Consider the following 22,855-nt stretch of genomic DNA (forward strand, 5'->3'; position numbering starts at 1 on the left):
TAATTGTATAGGGAATATAAAAATAAAATTTAAATAAAAAAATAAACAGAACAAGGAGAACGAAAAAAAAAAAAAGATAATTGGATGCCAAAAAAACCTGATGATGCATATTTCTTTCTTCAGAATCTTTTTCTCTTGAACATTCTTCCTCCAATCAAGGTTACTAGATGTTCATAGTGGAAACCTTCAGTTAGTGCTTCAGAAATGGGAATAGCAGAGGGCAGCCCTAAGAATGAGGAGACTCGCTTCCACCTCCTGGCAGATGAGTGGGACACTTTGCGGGAGGCAATGGGAGAGCCTCTTTCCCAGATGTAACTCATACAGCAGATAATCTTGTTTGGGACTCGACAGAGCTGAGCTGTGAGGACATTTTAAACAGGCTTTTACAGAGAACAAATATTTTGTAAAAAACAAAAACCATTTTGATCTAGATATATTTCCCTTAAAGAGAATAAATCCTAAGAAAATTCATCTTTGAAGACCAAATAAAAATAAGCACATATACATACACTCATCAAGGAAAAAACTTCTAAGACTTTGATTTTATTACTACTGTGTAGCATACACAGTTCATATTTAATTGAAGGAGGAGACAGTTCTGTTTGATCATTTTTATTTCCTCCCCTGAGCAAGTGTTTGCTTTTTAAATTGCCAGCTGTTCTTAACAAGAAGCAGAATGACCAAAATTTCCTCTTCCTGATGGTGTCTTATAAGGTTTTAAGTGCTAATATTATGACTTCCACCACTGAATCACATGAGATAAATCTTTCTACGTTTGTGAGGTCAACAGCCAAGGTTTTGTCAAAGCTGGAAAACAGCATTTACACTTGGATGTTTCTCACGGTTTCAAGTAGTAAATCACAGGGAGAAAGAAACAGAAAGGCATTTATTGATATTAAATCATCTGCTTACAAATAGTACAAAGAGTACATTTTTTCCCAGTCTGGAAGATTTGAAAAGAAAACAAAAAACAATGGATGTATATGCAATAGATAGGAGGAAATGCTGGCTCAGTTTTAAGTAATACACAATATATCAAAATTTTTAGAAATAAAACATGTGGAATGACAGATATGTGATTTATTTAAAAATTGAATGCAATGAAGTTCATTTCACTGAGGAAGATAAAAGATTAATTTTCTCCTCTTGTCATCCTTCAGTAAGTGAAGGGGGAAGAAAGTGAGGGAGTACAAACTATATCTGAATATAAAATTTCAGGACAGCTGAACTTCACAAAACTACCCCCACCACCGGATTAATGAATAGCAATCAGATCCAAAAACAACAACAAAAAATGTCTGAATCTCTTGGATGGAGATCAACTCATCCCACATATTTTTAAATCTAAAACAAACTCCACATAGCTGCTGACAGACAGTGTGGAAAGAAACATCACTTCAAAGATGATCACAGCCATTCGCAATGACAGGAGGACTCCCTTCAAGGGAATTCATTTCATGCCATTCTGTTACTCTTTATAGCACTTGGAGAATTATAAAAAATTTACCACTGTGACCACAGCTAATCTCTTCACTTGAAAAAAAATTATTAAATAAAATCTACAAAATCTATCTTCTTCTGTAAGAGGCAATAACTGTCACTTGGAACATGTATACCAAAAGGGATGGAAAGTAGTTCACCTGGGAGGCTGTCCGGGTTAAGGGAAGTTCGCTGAGTTAATATGAATGTGATGTGTAAGCCAGAGTCAAGAAACAGTGAAAGGAAAAGTGATGAAATGACTAACAAGGAGAAATGATTTGCTGAGGGCTGGGATCCAGAGACAGTGTGATGGTGGCGACCAGATCAAATAGAAGCAGGTAGGGATTTCCTGTCTGCGATTTGCACCCTAAATATCACTTCTTGCTCCATGGTGCTTCTCTGAGCCAGGCTCTGCTTCGGCTTGGTTGTGTGTCTTTGCTTTTTTTCTCTCTCTCCTTCTATTTTATTATGTTGTACCTCCCTGCCAGTCCTGTGTTTCTGCAAGTGACCCGGGTCCCCTGGATTGGCTCCTCTGCTCCCAAAGGGAGGCCTCACTTTCCTGGCCCGAGCACCTAAGCAGGTACTTTCTGCTGATGTGACAGACAGTATTGATATTGTTGTTGAGTTGAAGTGAAATCATATTACCTAGCCTTCTGCTGGGTAAGAGGACTACAAAGATTAAAAGTGATGCTTTAGGGGTTCAGATCTGACTGTGGAAATGGACACACAGGATGTAGCGACATGGTGAATGAAGAGAGGTGAAACCATACAACATACTTAGGCATCTGCCGGTAGAAGTAACATAAAATCGCCTTGACTACACAGAGTAGGAGGAAGTCTCTGGAAGAATCTAAGTGCACACATGCCCATTTCCCTCATGACTCCTTCCTGTGCCCACCTAGGGACCTACCCTATTCCTTCCAGGCCACTAACCAACTGACCAAAATCACTCCCCATTCCATTGTATCTATATTTTCCAGATTGAAATGTGCTAGTCCTAGGTGTTCTCACTGATATGTCCATCCCTCCTTTCTTGACCTTTCTTCATTATGACAAAAAGAATAGTACACAGGGGTGTACCAGGTATGTTGCAAGGCTAGATGTGTGACTCATAAGTCTGGATAAGAGAAATAAATTTTTTATCTCTCTGGCAAAGTCCATTCTAAACATATGCTCTCTCTGACTTCATGAAACAACAGAGATGGCTGTTCAGCTGATGGCTTTCTGATTCGCCACTGACTGCCTCCCCAGACTCTCCAGCGATGAGCACTTTGCCCGCTGCACTCGCTATGAACATCCTGAGTGGCTCAGACTTGGAAGTAGGGATTTATTTCTTTTTCAATATTGGGGGTTCGTAGTTGGGAGTTGGAGGACAGAGGACACCTTTTTAGTAATGTCCAGGAAAGACCAGTTTAAATTTTTCTATGGCACTATTCTAAAAGAATAAACAGATAAAATCCAAAGCAAAGTTTTTAAAGTGAGGACTGATTATACAAGCTGCATTTACCAAAGTTGGGCAGAATCACTGATAATGCATTTGCTTTGATGGCCAAGGGCTTTCTAATCTGATATGAAAATTGGGATCATTTGTTCAGAGTGGCAGCGAGATACTTTTGTGTGCTAATCTTCCTCCTAGTCCAAATAACATCCTCTCAAAGCTGATAAACATCCTCACCTAGACACTTAGGGCCTGCATCACCAAACTCTATACGATGCTGTAAGAAGCATATGATGATTGAGAAGAACTAGCAGTGGCTGCAGGTGCAATTTCTGGCCCAGCCACCAGTAACTAAACCTTGAGAGAGGAAGGATGAAGGGAAGAATCACGACCCTCTTTCACAGGTCTAATCAAGTTATGTCAGTGTTTCCAAAACTATAGCCATGAAAGGGACCATGTATGCCAATTCCAAATATTCTAAAAACAGGAAAAATGTATACCTTTATAGGTGAAATGGTTCCTTGAGTAAATTAGATTAATGCATTTAATGTCACTGCTTTTGGTTGGAAGAATATCAAGCTGATACAGTAACTTTGGTCATTTCATGATAAAGTATGGTTGTGCTTAACAAAATGGGAAAATAAATTATATTAATGGATTTAGTTTTTTTCATTTCAAATGGTTACAAAGCACACACATCAAGAGAAAATACAAGAGAAACTTGATGGTGCAAAGATTGGGGACTACTGGCCTTGGCAATCATGCATTTCACAGTTCTCCTCATTCCCTTCCTCATTAGCTCATGGGAGTGCATTCACACAGGGCACTGCACGGATTTTCTAGCTCTTATTTCTTGAGCAGTCAGGCACCAGGCTGAATTAAAGGCGTTTCACTTCATTAGATGATAAGTTAGGAGGATTATTTCTGGTTGCTTATACTAAAGCAGAAGGATCCCTTCTCAGATAAACATGAAAGTATGGACTTTAACTATTATTTAATACACAGCATAACTCACAGAAAAAGAGTAAGGGAGAGAGAGGGAAGAGGAAGAAAAAGAGAAACAGAAATCTCCAACTACCAGGAACAAGGGAAATTGAGCTAAAGCAGAAAGCAAAAGCGGATGCTGCAGTAAGCCAGGAGGTTTTGAAAGCTCCAGGCTGAAAAAGTAACTGAAGACTGGCCTAGGATCTCAGCAACCCAGAGATCCAGTCACAGCAAGACAGCGTTTCCTGTGCAGACCTCTCTATACTTCACTCTCACAGAGGAAGGCGGATCAATGGAGATAGGACCATAATGAAAAACTTTCTGTAATGACATGACCTAACCCACATGTAATTTAAGCTAAAAACTCAATGCAAATGACAGAAAGTTCCTGGTGGTTGCCAGGAACTGGTGGGAAGAGAAAAGGGGTAGTTAGTGTTTAATTGGGTACAGAATTTCAGTTTCTCAAGACGAAAAAAGAAAAAAAAACTACTGTAGGTTCTACTTCTGAATAAAGGTAATTGAAACAGAAGGAACCACAGTAATAAAAAAATGTCAATAAATGTGTTGGCAATCCAATAAGTACTAACTATAAAAAATAAAAGCTAAAATTAAATGAGCAATTATGATGTATCAGAAATTGAATTAGCTCATTTAATTATAATAAAGGAAGAGATAGATACTATTATAATCCCCATTCAATAATGGAGGTAACAGATATGGCACACTTAAGCAATTTGAAAGGTAACGTAAGTCCTAAGTGGGAAAGTCAGGACAAGTAATAATACAAATCTGGCAAGGATTTAGAGAAAGGCATAACTAAAATACTAGTCAACAATATATATGAAAATATGGAAGATGCAAGGGGGTATACTAGGGCAATTTATTATTGCTATATTATTTAATTAAGACAGATAACACCACCTGTCATGATAATCACTAAAAGGATAGAATAAAATGTATGTTTCCAAATAGTAGAGAGAGAAATACGGAGAAAATGAGAGAAAAATTGATTAATCCAGTAGAAAGCACAAAAATATTTACTAAAATATATGTGCTCATAATAGAGAAACAGAACAAGTGTCTCAACTGATATTGTCAGTGAATATTTAAAAATATAACTATATGTTGCTTACAGCAGAATCAACCAAAATGCAATTTCCTAAATAAGTTGGAAGCAAAGGAACAGAAAAGGAAAGACTAACCATAAGAGAGTTGGATATTAATATAAGATAAAATAGATTTAAATGGAAAAATCATTAATAAGGATAAAGGTCTTTAAGGCTCAACTACAAAGAAACATAACTGCAAATTATATAAAGTTAAGCTAACAGAACTTCAAGGAGAAATTTATAGAATCACAGTCCAAATGGGAAAATTTTAATATAGTTCTCTAAAAAACTGATAGATAAAGCAGATAAAAAACCAATAAAGATACAATAGTTTTGGAGCACACAATTAATAAGCCTGTTCTAATAAACTTATGTAGAACCCTATTCCTTGGAAAAGAGGCTACATATTCTTTTCAAGTCAATACAACACATTTTTGAAAAACTGATCATGAAATAAGCCAAAACTGTCTTAATGAGTATCAAAGAATTGATATTGTATACATTTTAAAGACCACTATGCAATGCAATTGAACTCAATAACTCCATAATAACTACATATTTTTGAAAACTTTAAAAATGAAAATTTCATCATATTTAAATTGAATAGGTGTGATGTGATAACATCCATCTGACTAGGGGGATCCTATTCTTCTGAATCATATGCAGCTTTGTAAACCAACGTGACCTTAATAGAAAATTAGGAAATAAACTGAATGGTCATTGTGGAGTACTATTTCAAAACTGTGGAAAGCAGCTAAACTAGTGGTTAGAGAAAGATGTATGGCTTTAAATTTAAGAAAGTCTGAAAGTTAATGGGCCAAATATTCAATTCTAGATGACGGAATAAAAAAGATGACAAGAGGGCCTCCCCGGTGGCGCAGCGGTTGAGCGCTGGGTTGTGAAGCTGCCCACAGCCTCTGTGGCACCGGTTCGATCCCCGGCTGCTCCCCGGCCACCAGAGGAGGGTCTCACATGACGCGCAGACCTCTCCTGCCGCCCGCTGCTCCCCTCAGCAGTGTACTTCGGTCCTTCTGCCTGCTCTGCTCCCTGCTCTGGCTCTGGTGAATTCTCTCACCCTCCCGCGCTTCTGACTGTACCCAGTGCATGTACAAACAAAAAACAAACAAACAAATAAATAAATAAATAACATGCCTCTATTAAAAAAAAAAAAAAAGATGACAAGAATTAAAAAAAATAAATACAAATGTGAAAGAAAATAGTATCATTTATGTGCATTCAAAATCATAAAAATGATATATTGGTTTTGGATATATGCACTTAAAAACAATTTTAAAACTATCAAAGCACTGGTTACAAATGCACAGGGGGAAGGGGATGGATTGTGGAGAGGTACAAAGTAGGTTTCAACTGCATTGGTGACTTTTTTCTTTAGAGTAAAGATCTGAAACAAATATTTGAAATTGCTAACATTTATGAACTCTGGGTGGAGAATACATCAGTGTTTATTATCTTTGTCATTTTCCAAATATTTGAAGTATTTCTCAGAAAAAGGCCACAGGGAAAAAAGCTAACAAGCAACGTTAAAAAAAAGAAATGAGATTTTTACTCTGTTAAGTTGTAAGTAGTTCAGTCTTAGGCCCTTCTTCTGTAAAAGAAGTAATAGTAACTCCTACCTTCTAGATTCTGAGAACTGCACCTCCAGCACTTAGCTCAAGGCCTGATAAAGCGCCTCAAGAACACCTACTGCCATTATTATAGCATCATAAAACCACAGAGTTCACTCTCATTGTTCACATCAACTTAGAGGGATCTTGACGAGAACTCTTATTAGAGCTTACTTAATTTAATTCCGAAAACAAGGGTATTTATTCACTGCTATTGTCGATTCATTTTCCAAAAAATCCTGAAATTCTACCCTTTTGTAATTAGCAACTGGATGCTATGGTTATAAAATGTTATAGGATGCTACTGAAGTTTCCTTACTATAATTAGGTTTAGGTTGCTTTGTCTTTCTGTATCCCACATCACTCTTCCAACAAAGCACTCTGAAATCCACACCTGTGTGGTGACCAACATCAGCTGCAGCATTGCCAGTGCACTTTTCCACAACCGTAAGCGCCATGAATTTTCATCTTTGTAGCTGCATAGTGTTTTGCCTACATTATGTCTGATTCAAAGAACAACCTTGCAGATATATTGTTCACCTCTATTTCTGATCAGGACCGGAGGCCCACACAGGCCCCACGACTTGCTGGAGATGATCAGATGTGCCTCTAAGGGCTGTCTGAGGATCAGACATAAGAGATATTCAATAAATATTGGTTCACTTCTCCCTTCTTCCAGGTGTTTAATTAAAGTTTGTTGATTATGAAAACAGAGGATATGGGGTTCTCTTGGAACATATTCATTTTCATAAAAAATCTGTTTTATAAGTTTAAGTAGTACTTTTTACAACATATAGTAAGGTTCCAGAAGGGTTGTAAGTTAAACAGTTCCCCTACCAAACTTTTCTCATTTGGGGCCAAAAATGACATCCAAATGATTTCATCTAAAATTATTCAACTATAAAAGATGAATTCACACTTCTCCCTTTCAGGAAAGGAGTAATTCCAGTATGAAGCACTTAATAAAATATTACTTTGTTCTAACTTGCTGCCTGCAACTAGTGATGATGGTATGGCTAAATGGCTATATGGTCTACAGTCATGAGAACAGAAATACAGCCTTTGAAACACTTTCTGACTTACATTTTTCCAAACACATTAATCAAAGCAATAATTTAGAATAGTTTCAATTACATTTAAAATATATTCCCTTTAAAAATGCCATCACTACAGAAAAAGAACAATAATACAAGCACCAGTGGCCATTGTCCTCAGTTCTCTATGCCTGACAATTTCTGAGGATTCTGAGAATGCCTGGAAATTGTGTGGTTTTAACTGAATTAAAAATAGAAAGATTTCTTGAAAATTCAGTCACCATGGTAAATGGTGAACAATAAGCACTGGATTTGATTCTTTGTTTTCTCTCCCTTGATTTTTTCCCACATTTCATATAATTTGCTTTGTAGTAAATTATGTTGCCCACAACAGCTATTTCCCAATTTAACAATTTTTTTTTTCCTTCAGGAATATTATGAATCTTTGTAAATACAATGTTAAAGATTAAGGATATTGGTGGAGAAGACAAAGGGGACAGAAAAAGATAAAGATTTCTCCATCCTTGTCCTGTGAGTGTTGATTTTATTCTGCATAACATGTATGAAGCATCTATTAAGTGTCTTTCTCTACAGCAATGAGACCTAGTCATTTATACACTAGTCTCATAAACACTTACTGGTGGATGGATGGTGGCTATCTTTCAGTGACAGCTTGTGCTCACTGGAACCAGCTACTGTTCTTTTATTACTCCTTGCTGATCAATCTGAGCTGTTCAGTGGGACACAGATATTAAGACTCAAGACACAAAGTTGAACCTGAGAAATTCTATTCTTTGCTGGACTATCCACACCCAGTTGTTTTGACAATTAGCTCTAGTAAAAATGGTTATTGTTACTGATGTAGTTTAGCAGGGACCAGAAACTGTCTCAATTATTTCAAAACATCCTATTAATATTCAAGACAATTGTTCCCATTGTAAAGAGGAGCAAACTGAGATTTAAATAGTTAAATAATTTGTGCAATATAATACAGCTACTGCATAGTAAAGAAGAATCATGTTTATCCCACTATTCACGCTGCTCCATTTGCCCACAGGTTTTGGGTTATTTAAGGTATGAGGAAGGAGAATGTAGAGCGTTGAAAACTCCCTGAGATCTGGGTCATGTCCCACTGTCTGGAGACACTGGGAAGTATGGTTCATCAAAGATGGTTATCTGAGGGGGGATTAGTAAGACTACAAATAAGTAACCTTATAATAGTCGATGTTTTCCGATCCTTTTGTCTAGCATTTCTATCACAACCCCAGTGGGAACTCTCAGTTCCTAGAGCTCGATTTTGAGGATGTGCACAGAGTGGCAGGGACCGACAGATGAACTAAACCAAAGCCTTGCCTTCCAGGGCCATTTTAAAAATGGAGCCAAACATAAAGATCTAATTCGATGTTCAGAGCATATTTTCTAATATTTTTGTTTGCAGACCTTTATTTTTAGGCAAGTTTACTGAAACTTAAGTCCAAGCTGGGTAAACGACAGTCTTTTATAAAATGCAACATAAGCATGATGTACGGAAGTGCGGAGGTGAAGAACCAGCATCTCTGGAAATCCTGTCACTTCCTCTTTGGTATATTTAGCTCAGAAAGATGGAAGTGGCCATGTCAGCCATACAGAAAAAAAAAAAAATTTTGCTTAGTGACTCCAAAGCTGTGGTTTTTCAGGTTTCATATGGCTGGGACCTTCCCACTCTATTTTTCTGTGTCTTCATTCTATTCATCACACATCTTTATAGTTTAAAAGAATAACCTACCCTGTATCTTTTTCTTCTTTTTTTTTAAAAAGATTTATTTATGCATACAAGTGCTGGGGTACAGGCCAGATGCACGGGAGGGTGAGAGGATCCATCAGAGACAGAGTAGGGAGCAGAAGAGGCAGACTGACTGAAATGCACTGTTGAGGGGAGCAGCGGGCGAGTCAGGAGAGGTCTGCCACGACATGTGGGATTCTCGCCGGTGGGTCAGGATTGAATCTGCACTGCAGAGGCTGTGGACAGCTCCACAGCACTGTGCTCAACTGCCTGCGCCACCAGGGGAGGCCCCCCTGTATCATTTTCCATGCAAGTTCTAGCATGCTTAAAGTCTTTAATGGTTCCTGCTGCCTATACAAGCAACTCCAAACTTCAGCCTTGCATCCAAATGCCCTTTACAAATTCACCTCATCTTTCTTGACTCATTTCCTACCACTTCTTACTTACCTATTGCTCTAGAATTACCAAAACACCCCCCCACTCCTCAAACTACGTACTTTCCTAAGTTCCAATTTTTTCCTCCTTTTTATACCTCTCACCTTCTCAAGACATAGCTTAAATGTCCCTCTCCATGTGAAACCACTGTGGTCTGACTATGAAATCCTTGATGAAAAGCCTGTGTCCAATTCATTTTGTTTGCCATGAAGGGGGTACTCCATATTTATTATTGAAATAGATTTCCTTGTAAGCCAAGTTGCACAATATCATCCTGATGCTGTTTTAATGAGGTAGCTTATGTTTTCCAGACAGCCGCACCCTGTATTTTATATGGATCTCATTCTTGGGTGGGAGGAAATCCACTGGGGCATGAAGGAGACCATTATGAAGTCTTTCCATAGCCCTTGTTCTCCAGGATAAATAATACCAATCTTTTAAGCTTCCGTTTCCTTTACCACCATTACATTTCATAACTTTCTCAGCCATACAGGCCAAGTCAAAGCAGATGCAGGAGGATGCTGAGCATGCAATGGGAAAAGAGACCCCACAAGACACTTCCTCGCACAGCACTCATCTGCCACCCCTCCAGATTCTCTGTCAGACAGGAAGGAGCCGGTCGCCATGCTGTATGCCAGTGGCCTGAATTGTAGCCACTTTTACACAGAATAGAATAAAATAATAATATTACCATAGTAGAAAGCTTTCAAATGGCTGTGGAATCTCCCATACCACATCCAAACTAAAAGGTAGGACATTCTAAATGGTTATTAATTTTTAATAAATTTTACTTTATTTCATGGACTTACTTGGAAGATCAGTCTACACACAGTTTGTCTTTTCACACATGCCAGTGAATATGTCTATGTTAGCTGAGTGGGATGTAGAGATGCTAAGTGCTTAGTGAAATCTATAAATGGGTTTAAAACCAAGGAATGTTGTCAGCAATTACAAACTGAAAAAAATAGGTGTCTTCTACAGTCCCTATGGTAAAGCTAGACTCTATATAACTGGAGGAAATAACACATCTGAATGAAAAGTGAGATCGTCCTCATGAGAGGGTCACAAATGGCCCATAACCATAATCCTACACACACACACACACAAAAAAAAAAAAAAAAAAAAAAAACTGTAAGCAAATTCTTAGTTTTTCTTTTTCTTTTTTAAAGATTTATTTATTTATTTATTTGTTTATTTATTTATTTATTTATTTAAGCACTGGGTACAGTCAGAAGTGCAGGAGGGTGAGAGAATTCACCAGAGCCAGAGCGGGGAACAGAACAGACAGACACTGAGGGAAGCAGCGGGCAACAGGAGAGGTCTGTGTGCCATGTGGGACCCTCGCCGATGGCCGGGGATCAAACCAGCGCTGCAGAGGCTGCGGGCAGCTTCGCAGCACAGCGCTCAACCACTGTGCCACTGGGGAGGCCCAAATTCTTAGTTTTTCTAAACAAATTATTAAAGTTTGTATTTCTTTTGTTCTGGGTATTGCTTCACTAAATATACTCATAGAAAGTCACCATCAAAATTTATGAAGAAATCAGCTACATGTTAAAATCCAAATAAATAAAAATGAAATTTAATGTCAAGGAAATTTTTTCTCTGAGATTTAAAACAAATTAATTTCTTAGACAGTTCCACAAGCAGGTGCAGTATTCTCTGAAAGTGCTAAGGACCAGCAACCTTAATAGTACAACTTTTCTTTTCGGGGCTCTCAGGCTCCCTTCCTGTGTTCACAAAGTGGTTGTGTCAAAAAAAAAAAAAAACCCCAAAACATCCAAAATGGAAAAAGGGAGAGCTTATAGAATGTTTTAAGATAAAAGTTACATCTAGAAAAGGAAATTCCTACCAAATTGATTCATTTAGGGCTATGCAAAAGCCTGGCAGAAAATCAAAGCCACAATGAACTGCCAACTCACACCAGCAAGAATTACCCATATCAAAAAGACCACAAACAAGTGCCGGTGAGGATGTGGAGAAAAAGGAACCCTCTTACACTGTTGGTGGGAACATAGACTGGTCTAGGCCCTATGGAAAGCTGCATGGAAGTTTCTCAAAAGACTGAAAATGGATCTGCCACGTGACCGAGCAATTTCATTCCTAGATACCTACCCAAAGAACACAAAAACACTAATTCAGAAGGAAAGTTGCAATCCTGTGTTTATTGCAGCACTGTGTATAATTGTCATATGGAAAAAAACCTTAAGTGTCCAAAAACAGATGAGGGGATCAAGAAGATGTGGTATATATACACAATGGAATGCTGCTCAGTGACCTTAAAAGATAAATTCATGCAGCAACATGGATGACAATGGAAGGGATAATAATGCTCAGTGAAATAAGTCAGAAAGAAAAAGAAAAATACTGGATGGTTTCATTTATTGGAGAAATATAAGAAAACTATACAAAGTGTCAGATAAAGACAAACACTGAAGCCAACCCTTGAAAGTTGACCATAGATTTGAGGCATGGGTAGGGGGTGGGTACGGGGAGAGGTAATAAGTTGGCGAGAGCACAGTGGACTTCGGTAGAGGTCTATGGGCACTGTGGTGGTGGGACAGCTATGGTGACTACCTGGGGGGAGAAGTTCTATATTGTCAAAATACTAATGAGGATGTAAAACAATGGTAATGTTAAAACAGTTTAATAAAATACTTAGGAGTCGCCAGTCAGGCTGCCTGGACTTAAGTTTTTTAGATAGCTGTGTCCCTTTGCATGGGTTCCTCAGCTTCTTTCTGCTTCAGTTTCCTCTCCTGTAAAATTGACACAACAGGAGTATCTACAGGTTGGGATTATTGTTGGGGAAAAAAAGAGCATGTACATGGTGGAGTGCTTAGTAAAATGTCTACAACACAGTAGTATTTAGTAAATGTTACCTTGAGGACTTTTACTCCACCCAGTGGTAAGGCTAAACCCCCAGGGAGGTCCTTTCTCTGTGGGCTCTCCTTTCTAGGTCAAGGTCATTCCCAAGTTGGCTTCAAGTCTCTCTCGCTATCTCTGTTCTTCAGGCATCCATTTCACTGGAAGTTGTTCATTTCCCTAGTTTCTGGATTGGACACTGAGATTTTTGCAAGGGAAGCTTCACCAAGACCTGAGAAAAGGAATCCTTCTTTCCAGATAGGTCTCTACCTCCAAGAGAGAACCACAGCATTAGAAATGGCTGCATAAAACTCTGGCTATACCAAAGTCTGGGGATGTACACTGAATTCTCTGGCATATTCTGCCTGGCAGCTTGGTGATTCTTGCACAGCTCTTCGTGATTCCTCTCTCTGTCCTGTTGTTCCTGTTATTATATCAGTTTATGGTAAATAACAAGAACCTTGCATTTATTTTGGGTATGTACTTTTGTCTTTTGAGGAATTTTTTCTTGATTATGGAAGTAATACATGCTTATTATACAAGAATCTAACATTATCGAAACAGAACAGGTAAAAAGTGACCATCCCCTGCAATTGTGGGGAAGACTCCCACAATTCCAAGACGACTACTGTCAACAATTTTCTTCTCATTTAAATGATGAATCTGACTGGAAGCTCTATACTCTGCTGGGAATTCTTCATTGTGTCCCTTTAGCTTCAGAAATTTCTTTCTATATTTATAAAAGAAAATTCAAACACCACCTTAGTAAAGGTGTCCTGACCTAAACAAGCCACACATGGGCCCTTCCTTCACCAAGTCGCCAAAGTCATTTGTACATATTTTAGTTAAAGAACTTATAACAAATGCATTGCCATTTTAAAACTGAATGTCTCTCCCACTTCAAGGACTTTGAGGACCAGGTCTCACCCCCTTTGGTACAAAGCATCCAGCAGAAGACATTCAGACAGTGCACAGTATTTGTTCAGTAAATGTGTGAGGGACTATATAAATGAAATACTTTTCTAATACATGGATTTTCAAGTTCTAGAATAATCACAAACAGGATGCTCACATTTAATTTTTTCTAGAAAGATGTTTCACATAATCCCACATTTCAATAAGTAGGTGGTACTGTTAATTCATGTGTTCTTTTGTTTTGGCTAAAAACTCAAAATTCCAACTTCTCAGAAAATGGTAAAGTTGGAAGAATTTTGGGGTGGATGGTGGTTTACTTTTCAAGTGCCAAATGAACATTTTGAAGGATAACATCTTCGACCATAGATTCTGTCCACTGACACCAGAACATTCCAGGAAATGACATTTCAAATAAACAGTTTCAAGTTCAGTAAACCACAAACACACAAAAAGTATTAACAGCACTTCACTGCAAACAGCCTTTTGTTGAAACTTACTCAGGAATGACTGATTATATTTGCAAGGCACTAATAAATCTCTTCTTTTAGATTAATTGAATATAGTTTGAGCTGATGGTTTCGGTAAAAATGTGAAACTATAAGAATCGAGAAAGAATAGAACAAAGGAGAAGAGACAGAAGGATGAATCTTAGAACAATATTCCCAAATATCAGAGAGCCCCAGTGGAACCACATTTCAAATTAACAAGTCCCACTGAGGGACTCTGACATGCATGCTGTATGACATATTGTCCATGGAACACCAGCCAAAAAGAGTCTCACTACTCTTGGAAAAGAAATTGCCACAGAGCTTTTATATTTCACCAGTTAAACAGTTTGGGCTCAATGTAATTAGGTAATATAATCAAAAATCCATTTCTTGGCCTCTAGCCCAAAGCCCTATTTCTTGTTGGAGTAAATCAGTCATTTTCATGTAAAACTCACATGTTGGATTCAGTTCTAAACACTAAAACACATAGGAAATTTACAAGAAGAAATCTACAATCTAATTTAAATTTAAAAATTAAAGAATTAGACTCAATGGGGGCACTCACTGGAAGTAACGTGTGGAGTGGAGTCTGGTTAGAGTGTAGAGTGAGTACTTGTTGGGAATCAGGCCCTGTTTTAAGTATGCTATGTATATAAGTTATTTAATTTTCAAAGTAACCCTATGGGATAGGAACTGTTATTATACCCATTTTCATATATGAGGAAATGGAGGCACAAAAAGGTAAAGTAACTTGCCTAAGCTGGTGAGTTGCAGAGCTGGGATTGGAAGCCAGGCAGTTTGCCTCCAGAGTCCTGCGTTTTCATAATAGTATGCCAGCTGCCTCTTAACACCTATGCAAAATAAATAAAACTCCTTCTTTCAGAGCTGTATTCATATGTCTACATAGGTTTTCAGAAATCCATAGGCGAGTTAAGTCTTGAATTGAAGGAGACTGATTATTAACTATCAATGTACTTGCGTAGTGGGAAAAAGATACTCAGTTCACCTTTGCATGGTGTTTGACATTTATCCATGCAACTAAATTAAACTCTATTAACAGCGATTTAAGGTCCCATGCTGAGTATTAAAAAATAAGATTCAAAGCCTAGAGAAGATGCAACTTTTATTCCAATTTAGAGCAAATAAAAAACTCTGGAAGTTTAGAGATGAAGGGCATGAAGCCCAGAGAGTTGAAATAACTTGCCCAAGGGCAAAAAAGTAGTTTGTGACACAGAGTGGACCTAAAACCCAATTCAGATGGGGTGCGAGATCCCTTTTACTCTGCCATTCTGCTTCCAATCAACCTAGTCAAACACAGTGAAATAAAATTCACTACGAAAAATAAATGTCTGTGTCCTATAAGAAGGAAAAACTACTTGCCACCTACCTGATACATCCTTAGAACCCACTTCATTTTGAATAAGGATAAGGAAAGGGAAAGACAGCCAAGAGAACATTTTTAAGGGAAGGAGGGGGGGGGGATTCATATAGACTCTTCTCTGAAGGAATGCCTGTTTTTTGGTTCTATTTACTGGGAAACGTATCTTCCTCTTGAGAGAAACTGACCCAATTCTAAAAGCAGACCTTAAAATCACAACTACATTGATAACTATGAAAATAAATGAGTATGTCTCCAACTCTATCCTAAGGGTCTCAAGAACGCAATACTGCTTTATACCTCACCATATGCACAGCTTTTAAATAGTGCTTTCACATAGTAAGTGCTCAGTGTGGCAATAATGTTAAAAGGTTTCCAATCAGTTTATTTTCTTTCAAAAAATGACCCTGCATTAAGGTCACTTAGAGAATTTTTTACTACTTAATTTTATTGGAGCAATTTTCATACACACACACACACACACAAACACACACATGCTCCTGCTGCCAGGGAACAACTGGCAATGTTTGGAGACATATCAGTAATCACAACTTAGGGAGAATGGTACCATTAGCATCAAGTATTGGTAGGTAGAGGCCAGGGATGTTGCTGAACATCCTACAATACACAGAACAGAGTCTATAACAAAGTGTTATCTGCCCCGAATGTCAACAGTGCCAGGGTGAAGAGACACTGGCCTTTTTAGAACTACAAGAACTTTGCACAACCACCTTTCCATTTTATTATTTTTAAAGCACAGGTAAGACATAAGTCAAAATGGTACACCAAAGATTTGTCTGAGCAAAACAATTTCAGCAATCTTGTTAAGATGAACAATTATTTAATGGGCTAGTTTACTAAAAGCAGGAGGAGGGGCCTCCCTGGTGGCACAGCGGGTTGAGCGCCATGCTGTGAAGCTGTCCTCAGCCTCTGCAGCACGGGTTTGATTCCCGGCCAACCAGGGAGATTCCCACATGGTGTGGCAGACCTCTCCTGTCATGTCTGCTGCTCTCCTTAGCAATGTATTTCAGTCCTTCTGCCTGTTCTGCTCCCCGCTCTGTCTCTGGTGAGTCCTCTCACCCTCCCACACCTCTGGCCTATACCCCAGCTCTTGTGTAAAAATAAATCAATCTTTAAAAGCAGGAGGAAAAGCATGAATCCAAACATATCTCTGTGCAAATGAGCAACAGAAAGTCTTCAACAAAGCAAATATTCTGATCTTTACTCCTCTGAAACTGGGATCACACCACAGCTATGCCAGAAGCAGGCATTCTGCTGATGAGGCATTCTAGAACGAACACTGCTCTGAGTCAGACATCAAATTCTCATGTCATGCAGTTTCATTATTTTTAGCCTCATGCAAAATCCATCTTTTTAGACAAGCACATACAAAGGAAGTTTATCTTTGTAAATATGGTTAACAAACTGCTCTCTATTAGCTATTCATTTTTATGCCTGCCCATCTTCCCCTCACCTGCTTTACCTGGAAGATTCAATTTTTCAGGCTGGATTCTTTACTTTGGCTTAAGGAATCATTCCTTCAGTCTTATGCTGCACTCTTTGATTTTGATCAAGAAAACACATGGAGTAAAGTTGTCCTCACAGCCTAATAATGGCTTTAAGATGAACCCGGAAAAGGAAGTAGGGGGTGCTGCTGCTATTTCTTTGCAGCTGGCCATGGCTCTGCTTGATGTGACTACACGTGCTGCAGTTTTATTTCCTTGTTCATTTTCCCCAGTCGCTGATCATATTTGATGCTTTGGATGGCTGGCATATACTTGAATAAAAATTTCTTTCTTTAAAGGAACAAATTAGTTCTTTCCTGGGAATGAACTTACAAAAAACATAGACCTCAGGAGAATCTTTGAATATAGCACTGTAACTAACCTGCTGAGTATTCTGTGTGTTGAGTTAAACATGTCACTACTGAGACTCACACATTGGTTAACAGCTTTCGTAATATTTACCAAGATCCTTAATAAGCGAGAGAGCTTCCCATGATATAAAGGCTCCACCACCATCATCCATGGCACCCTGCCCAACGTCCCAGCTGTCCAGATGTCCACTGACCAGTACAACCTAGAACAAATAATGAAAAGAGAAAAAAATAAAACTAAGAAGAAATGACATTAAAGAGGAAGCATTCACAGGCTTCAAATACAAAAACGAAATGTTTGTATTTTCTTTCAATATTTATGTCTGAAAAGATCTGTGTCCTAACTAGTGGAAAACTTGGCAAACAGGCATTACATATGGGATCCAAGGATATTCTAACAATAAAAGTTATCACCTTGTACTTATATTTATTAATATAATTTTTAAAACTAAGGAAAAACATGTTAGTGCTGACAGATGTTTGACAAATTTATTACATGGTTTAAAACCTGAATGACATAAAAATGGAGCTCAAAACTTCAACCCTATTCTCAACTGTCCCCAATTCTAGTATATACATAGTAAACATATGTTGAATTGAATTCAAATGAAAGAGAACAATAATTTATTTTTAAAAAAATGATTCTGTTTTGTATATTATACATCACTCTGGTATTAAATAAATAAATATTCTGGAATTACAAACTAAAAACCAATCAAACAGAAGAACATTTAAGTACATTAGTGTCAAATAAAGCTATAGATTATATGATAAATTTTAAGTCCTCCATATATTAGATTTTTTCAAGAACATTAGTAATTCTCTTTGGGAAAATATAAAAAAATTTATGGGAACTAAATTTTAAATAAGCTAAAAGCCAAGTAAAATGATGTATAAATATGATATTTATATGGATATAAAGATGCATCTTAATCTCTATCACACAATATATGAATATCAAGTCAGATAAATTACAAACTGAACATAAAGATGTTACATGAAAGCATAAAAAAGCTTTGTCAACTGGGAGTGGAGTAAACAAAGATAGTTTACACTGAGCAATGATAGTACACATCATAAAAGAAAAATTGCAAATTGGGCTTGTTAAAAAAAAGTAATATTTGTTTATCAAAAGATACCATTATGAGAGTGGAAAAAAAAAACAACCCATGGAGAAGGAGAAAATATTTACAATACAAATATACAATAAAGGACTGAGATCCAGGTTATATAAAGAATTCCTTTGAAACAGTACCAAAAAAGAAACAACTGATAGAAAGGAGGGTGAAAGACTTGGACAATTCCCCAAAACCAATGTATCAATTACTCATAATCATTATCAAAAGGCAGTCAGTTCATTGTCCTCAAGGAAACATAAATTTAGTCACATTCAATATATATGCACTGGAATAGCTCAAGTTAAAAAGAAAATGCCAAACATTGTTGAGAAGTTAAAAAGACTGGACCTCTCAAACATTGCTGGTGTGAGTGCTTATATTGACAACCACTGGCTTATCTACCAAATATGAACATCTATCACCACAGCCATTCACTCCTAGCTACATATCCCACAGGAATGCATTCGTTATGTATACTATAAACAAAAGAGAATGCTAACAGTGTATTCATAATATCATCTATACTGTCCCCACCCACCACGGAAGCCTGTCACCTGAGAATGAATAGTGTGGTGCACTGACCAATGAAACTCTGCACAGCAGTTAAAAAGAACAAACACACTATAAATGTAGATGAATCATACAAAGACAAAGAAGAATGATAGTCAGATAGGAAATACTATATCGTATACACAGTCCTGTATTGCTCAATAGCATGGTGGTGGACAGTAGGTTGCATGTACAGCATCAGTTTCAATGGACTAGATTAGGTAGCCTCAGAGTGTAGCAGGCTAGACCATCAAGGCTTAAGTCAGTACACGTTAACATTTGCACAATAATGAAATCATCTAACCACACATTTCTCAGAGCATAGCCCTGTCATTAAGTGATGCATGGCTGTAATTCATTTACATGAAATATAAAAACAAGAACACAGTTACTCATAGTGATATGGGTTGGTTACAAGGCACAAGGCTGGTTATGTTCAGTTTCCTGATCTGGGCACTGGTTACAGAGGGGCACTGTTTGTAAGTGTTCTCATTATACACTTTCTCTGAAAATACTAAACTTCAATAAAAGTTCCCCATGTTTTGGGAAAGCAGAATTTTTGGTTTGATATATTGGGGTGATTGACCCCTTACACTGTCTGTCTCCCTGAGCAGCTGGGGGATCTCCATTTATTCTGTACACAAAGTCAGACGGGCCTATTATGACTTCATTGTAGTCACAAACAAGTACAATGCCCTAGATTAGCAAATAGACAAGTAACAAACCCAAATGGCTTGCTTCTAATGAAAGAAAAGAATAAAAAAGACATGTTGCAATCGTAGGAAATTCTGATTCAGAAAGTGGTGTAATCCCAGATGGAATGAACAAACCAATTAGTCAACATTCTCACCATCCTGCAAATCATTTTCCTAGTGAAAATAAAGTTCCACTGGATAAAAGCTGTTAGAATGTGTTTTAATGAACTTTTCCCCAGATAACACATAGGAGTCACTAACTGAAGGCAACTATTGCTTTACCCTTCAGACTTCTTTCAGAAAGTAAAGGCTATTTCACAATCATACTTGTTTATGTTTTCTAAAATAACTCCATTCTCCAATCCAATTACTTAATCTAATAATAGCTAAAAGATGGCAAAAAATGGTAAATGATAGGAAACTAAATAACTAAACTTATCCATTTCATAACATAAGGCCTTCAGCACAGTGTTATGAAAGAATGATTACAAATGAAATGGATTAAAGATAGCCTCTGTGTGTTTGGGCGGGGGTGGATAGTAAATCAGTAATAGTCTCACAAAGGATAACCCAGCAAAACAAAATCACCATGCCTTGTGTGAGAATAAGGCAAAAATGAACATTAATTATAATAATTTGGATCTGACTTAAGTAAAAAACAAAACAAAACAAAAATAGACTGTCCAGAGACTAGCAAACTCAGTGGTGAGTTGCACAGGCCTTCATCTAAACCTGGCCAACTTGTTAGTCAATTCCAATAAATGAGATGTCCACTTAACTTTGAAGTATGCTTTATTTTATCAATATCTCGTTCAGCCAAAAATCAGAAAGACAACTAGCTACTTGGACAGTTTGAGCTTCTGCTTTTGTGGTGTTTTGCTTTGTTAGTAGCTGCTTTATTCTCTCAGTCTCATTTTGTTGGGTATTTGTTTAAGAGTTAGTGAGAGGAGTATTAGGATTACAAAGTTTGAGGCCTAGTGTATTTCTACACACAGGAAATCTCCAATAAAATTCTCAACAACAAAAATCACTCAATAGCTGAAAACTAGGACCTACCAAAAGAGGAGGGAAGAAAACTCCCCATAATTTAACTTTAGGGAATAAGCCAAGAAGTGATCAAATAATGGCTTTCCTGATGACAGACCCCTCTCTGGAGGATGTGAACAGCAGAAGACAAGGCAAGGAAACGGGTTTGGGTTGCAGCTATGTGTATTAGAGTCACATAAGTGATATAGAATTTTCTGACTAAAGTATTTTTGTCGAAGTTAAAAAATGGTTAACAGGAGAAAGGTTATGGAAAATTCTGTTCCTTGGAGAGTTTCTAAAATAGAACACATTTTTAGATCTAGAGCTAAAAAAGAAGGGATAAATAAAATCTTTCAAGGTTCCTTCTTGTCCAATACTCCATGATGGTTCTCAAGAACTCTTCTATTCTAACCACTGTAAAGAAGGAAATTGTCCTCTGGAAAGTCTCCATAGCCTCAATAGACTCCTTCCTGGGCATCTCCTAGAAAACTCTGGCTGCCAAGATCTTCCCACAATTTATAATCTAAACATTGGTGGGCAGGCACTTCTAGAGAAATTTGTTTTTGTAATTCCTGTCAGAGACAAAGCACTGGCTTTTGTAGGGCAGTTGCTGAATGAATGTATCCTGCTATTGCCCAGCACAGAAAAAAGGGACTGTGAATGAACAAATATTGGACCCACAATGAACAGACTAGGTGGTCTACAGAAGAAAGTCAGGTTTCTGACTCATAAGGTATGTTCAGAGACAACACAGCAAACATCTGAGCTCTTCTAGAATTGATTTTTCTTCAAGCTTTGTTTAGTAAGCTGTTAGGTGCTGTGAGCGTGTGGCACAGAGACTTCTTTAACAAGAAAATGGGCCATCTGTCCAAATGCTCATGTATCACCCCAGCTGCCCCTGAAAAGGACTATTTCCACTCGTAGACTAACCCCACTTATACAGGGCACTCAGATTGGCTTCATGGGGGGAAAAAAGATCGTGCTTATTCCTGGTTGAATTCTCTGAGCAGATTACTTGGCTAATACCTGAGGATAAAGCAAGAAGGATCTAATTTATTGCAGCTCACTAACAACAAGCCTTCGGTAGATTTATAAAATGTGATTGTAGTATATTTAGAAGAAATGATTGAAATTGATTAAAAAGTGATTTGTAGCTAGGAGCCCCATGGAGAATGTCTATGGAATGAAATCATTCTGATTGAATGGAGGCAACTGGGTTTCATCCAGAAGTCATGATCGGTTGCAACTGAAGATGATACTCTCTTAAGTAGAAGAACCAGGATCTTAATTCCTTCTCCTCAGTCCTAAGCAACCATAAGATAAGTTGTCCCACTTGAAAGGATGGGAGGAGTACATGGGAAGAGTAGGGGTTGAATTACAACATTGTATTTGAACTTCTTCAGGGCGGGAAAGGAAGAAGGAGTTTAGGGAACCCCTGTCTCAACAATGATCATCATTTCCCAGGTCAAATCTAACTACAGTGCAGTGCACAGCTGTAACTTCTCTTTTCTTACAACCTTTCACTCACTACTATGTTCCAGGCTTTTGTTAGGCGTGGTGTACAGGAACAACACCAACAAAAAGGAGTCTTTCATGGCTCATTGTAGACAAAGTAATAGAAGTATCATCAATTTTCATTATAGGAAATGGGGATCTTTCATTATAGGAAATGGGGGACAAAGTGCTTCCTACCAAAATAAACTATTTTTGTCGGTAAGTTTTATAAACTACAGGATTCTTCTTGACTCTGAATGGTTTCTAAAATCCCAGAAAGCTCTGCAGCTTAGACTACTGTTTTTGATGCTTTTTGTAAATTGATTGTGGAAACTTTCTCAATTATTTAACTTTCTGTGATCTCCTGAATGTTCTCTACAGAGACCTGTATGTAAGATTAGCTGAAACCTTCTGTTTATACAGTATTTTGCAGCCTCTAGTTCTGGATTTATTTGATGCGCCATGAGAAAAAAACTAGATAACACATCAGGGTTTATTTATTTAAAGGAATGCTGTCACTTTTAAAAACACAGTCCTTGGAAGGCTATGTAATAATTTCTCCTCTACCACCCAGTTTCCATAAAGAGAAAG

The 22,855-nt window shown here is 37.6% G+C and overlaps 1 protein-coding gene across 2 annotated transcripts in view; it reads right to left on the reverse strand.

The window, feature by feature from the left end:
* CPQ (carboxypeptidase Q) overlaps positions 1 to 22,855 on the reverse strand; it is a 434,008-nt gene that overhangs the window by 140,304 nt on the left and 270,849 nt on the right. For both annotated transcript variants that reach the window (XM_054692097.1, XM_037503727.2), the window contains one exon: positions 17,474 to 17,585. In XM_054692097.1, the coding sequence (XP_054548072.1) occupies positions 17,474 to 17,585 (112 nt within the window). The remainder of the gene's footprint in view (positions 1 to 17,473; positions 17,586 to 22,855) is intronic.

This window comes from Talpa occidentalis, unplaced genomic scaffold (assembly GCF_014898055.3).
Source record: "Talpa occidentalis isolate TD23 unplaced genomic scaffold, MPIMG_talOcc4v2.1, whole genome shotgun sequence".
NCBI classification, from domain to species: Eukaryota; Metazoa; Chordata; class Mammalia; order Eulipotyphla; family Talpidae; genus Talpa; species Talpa occidentalis.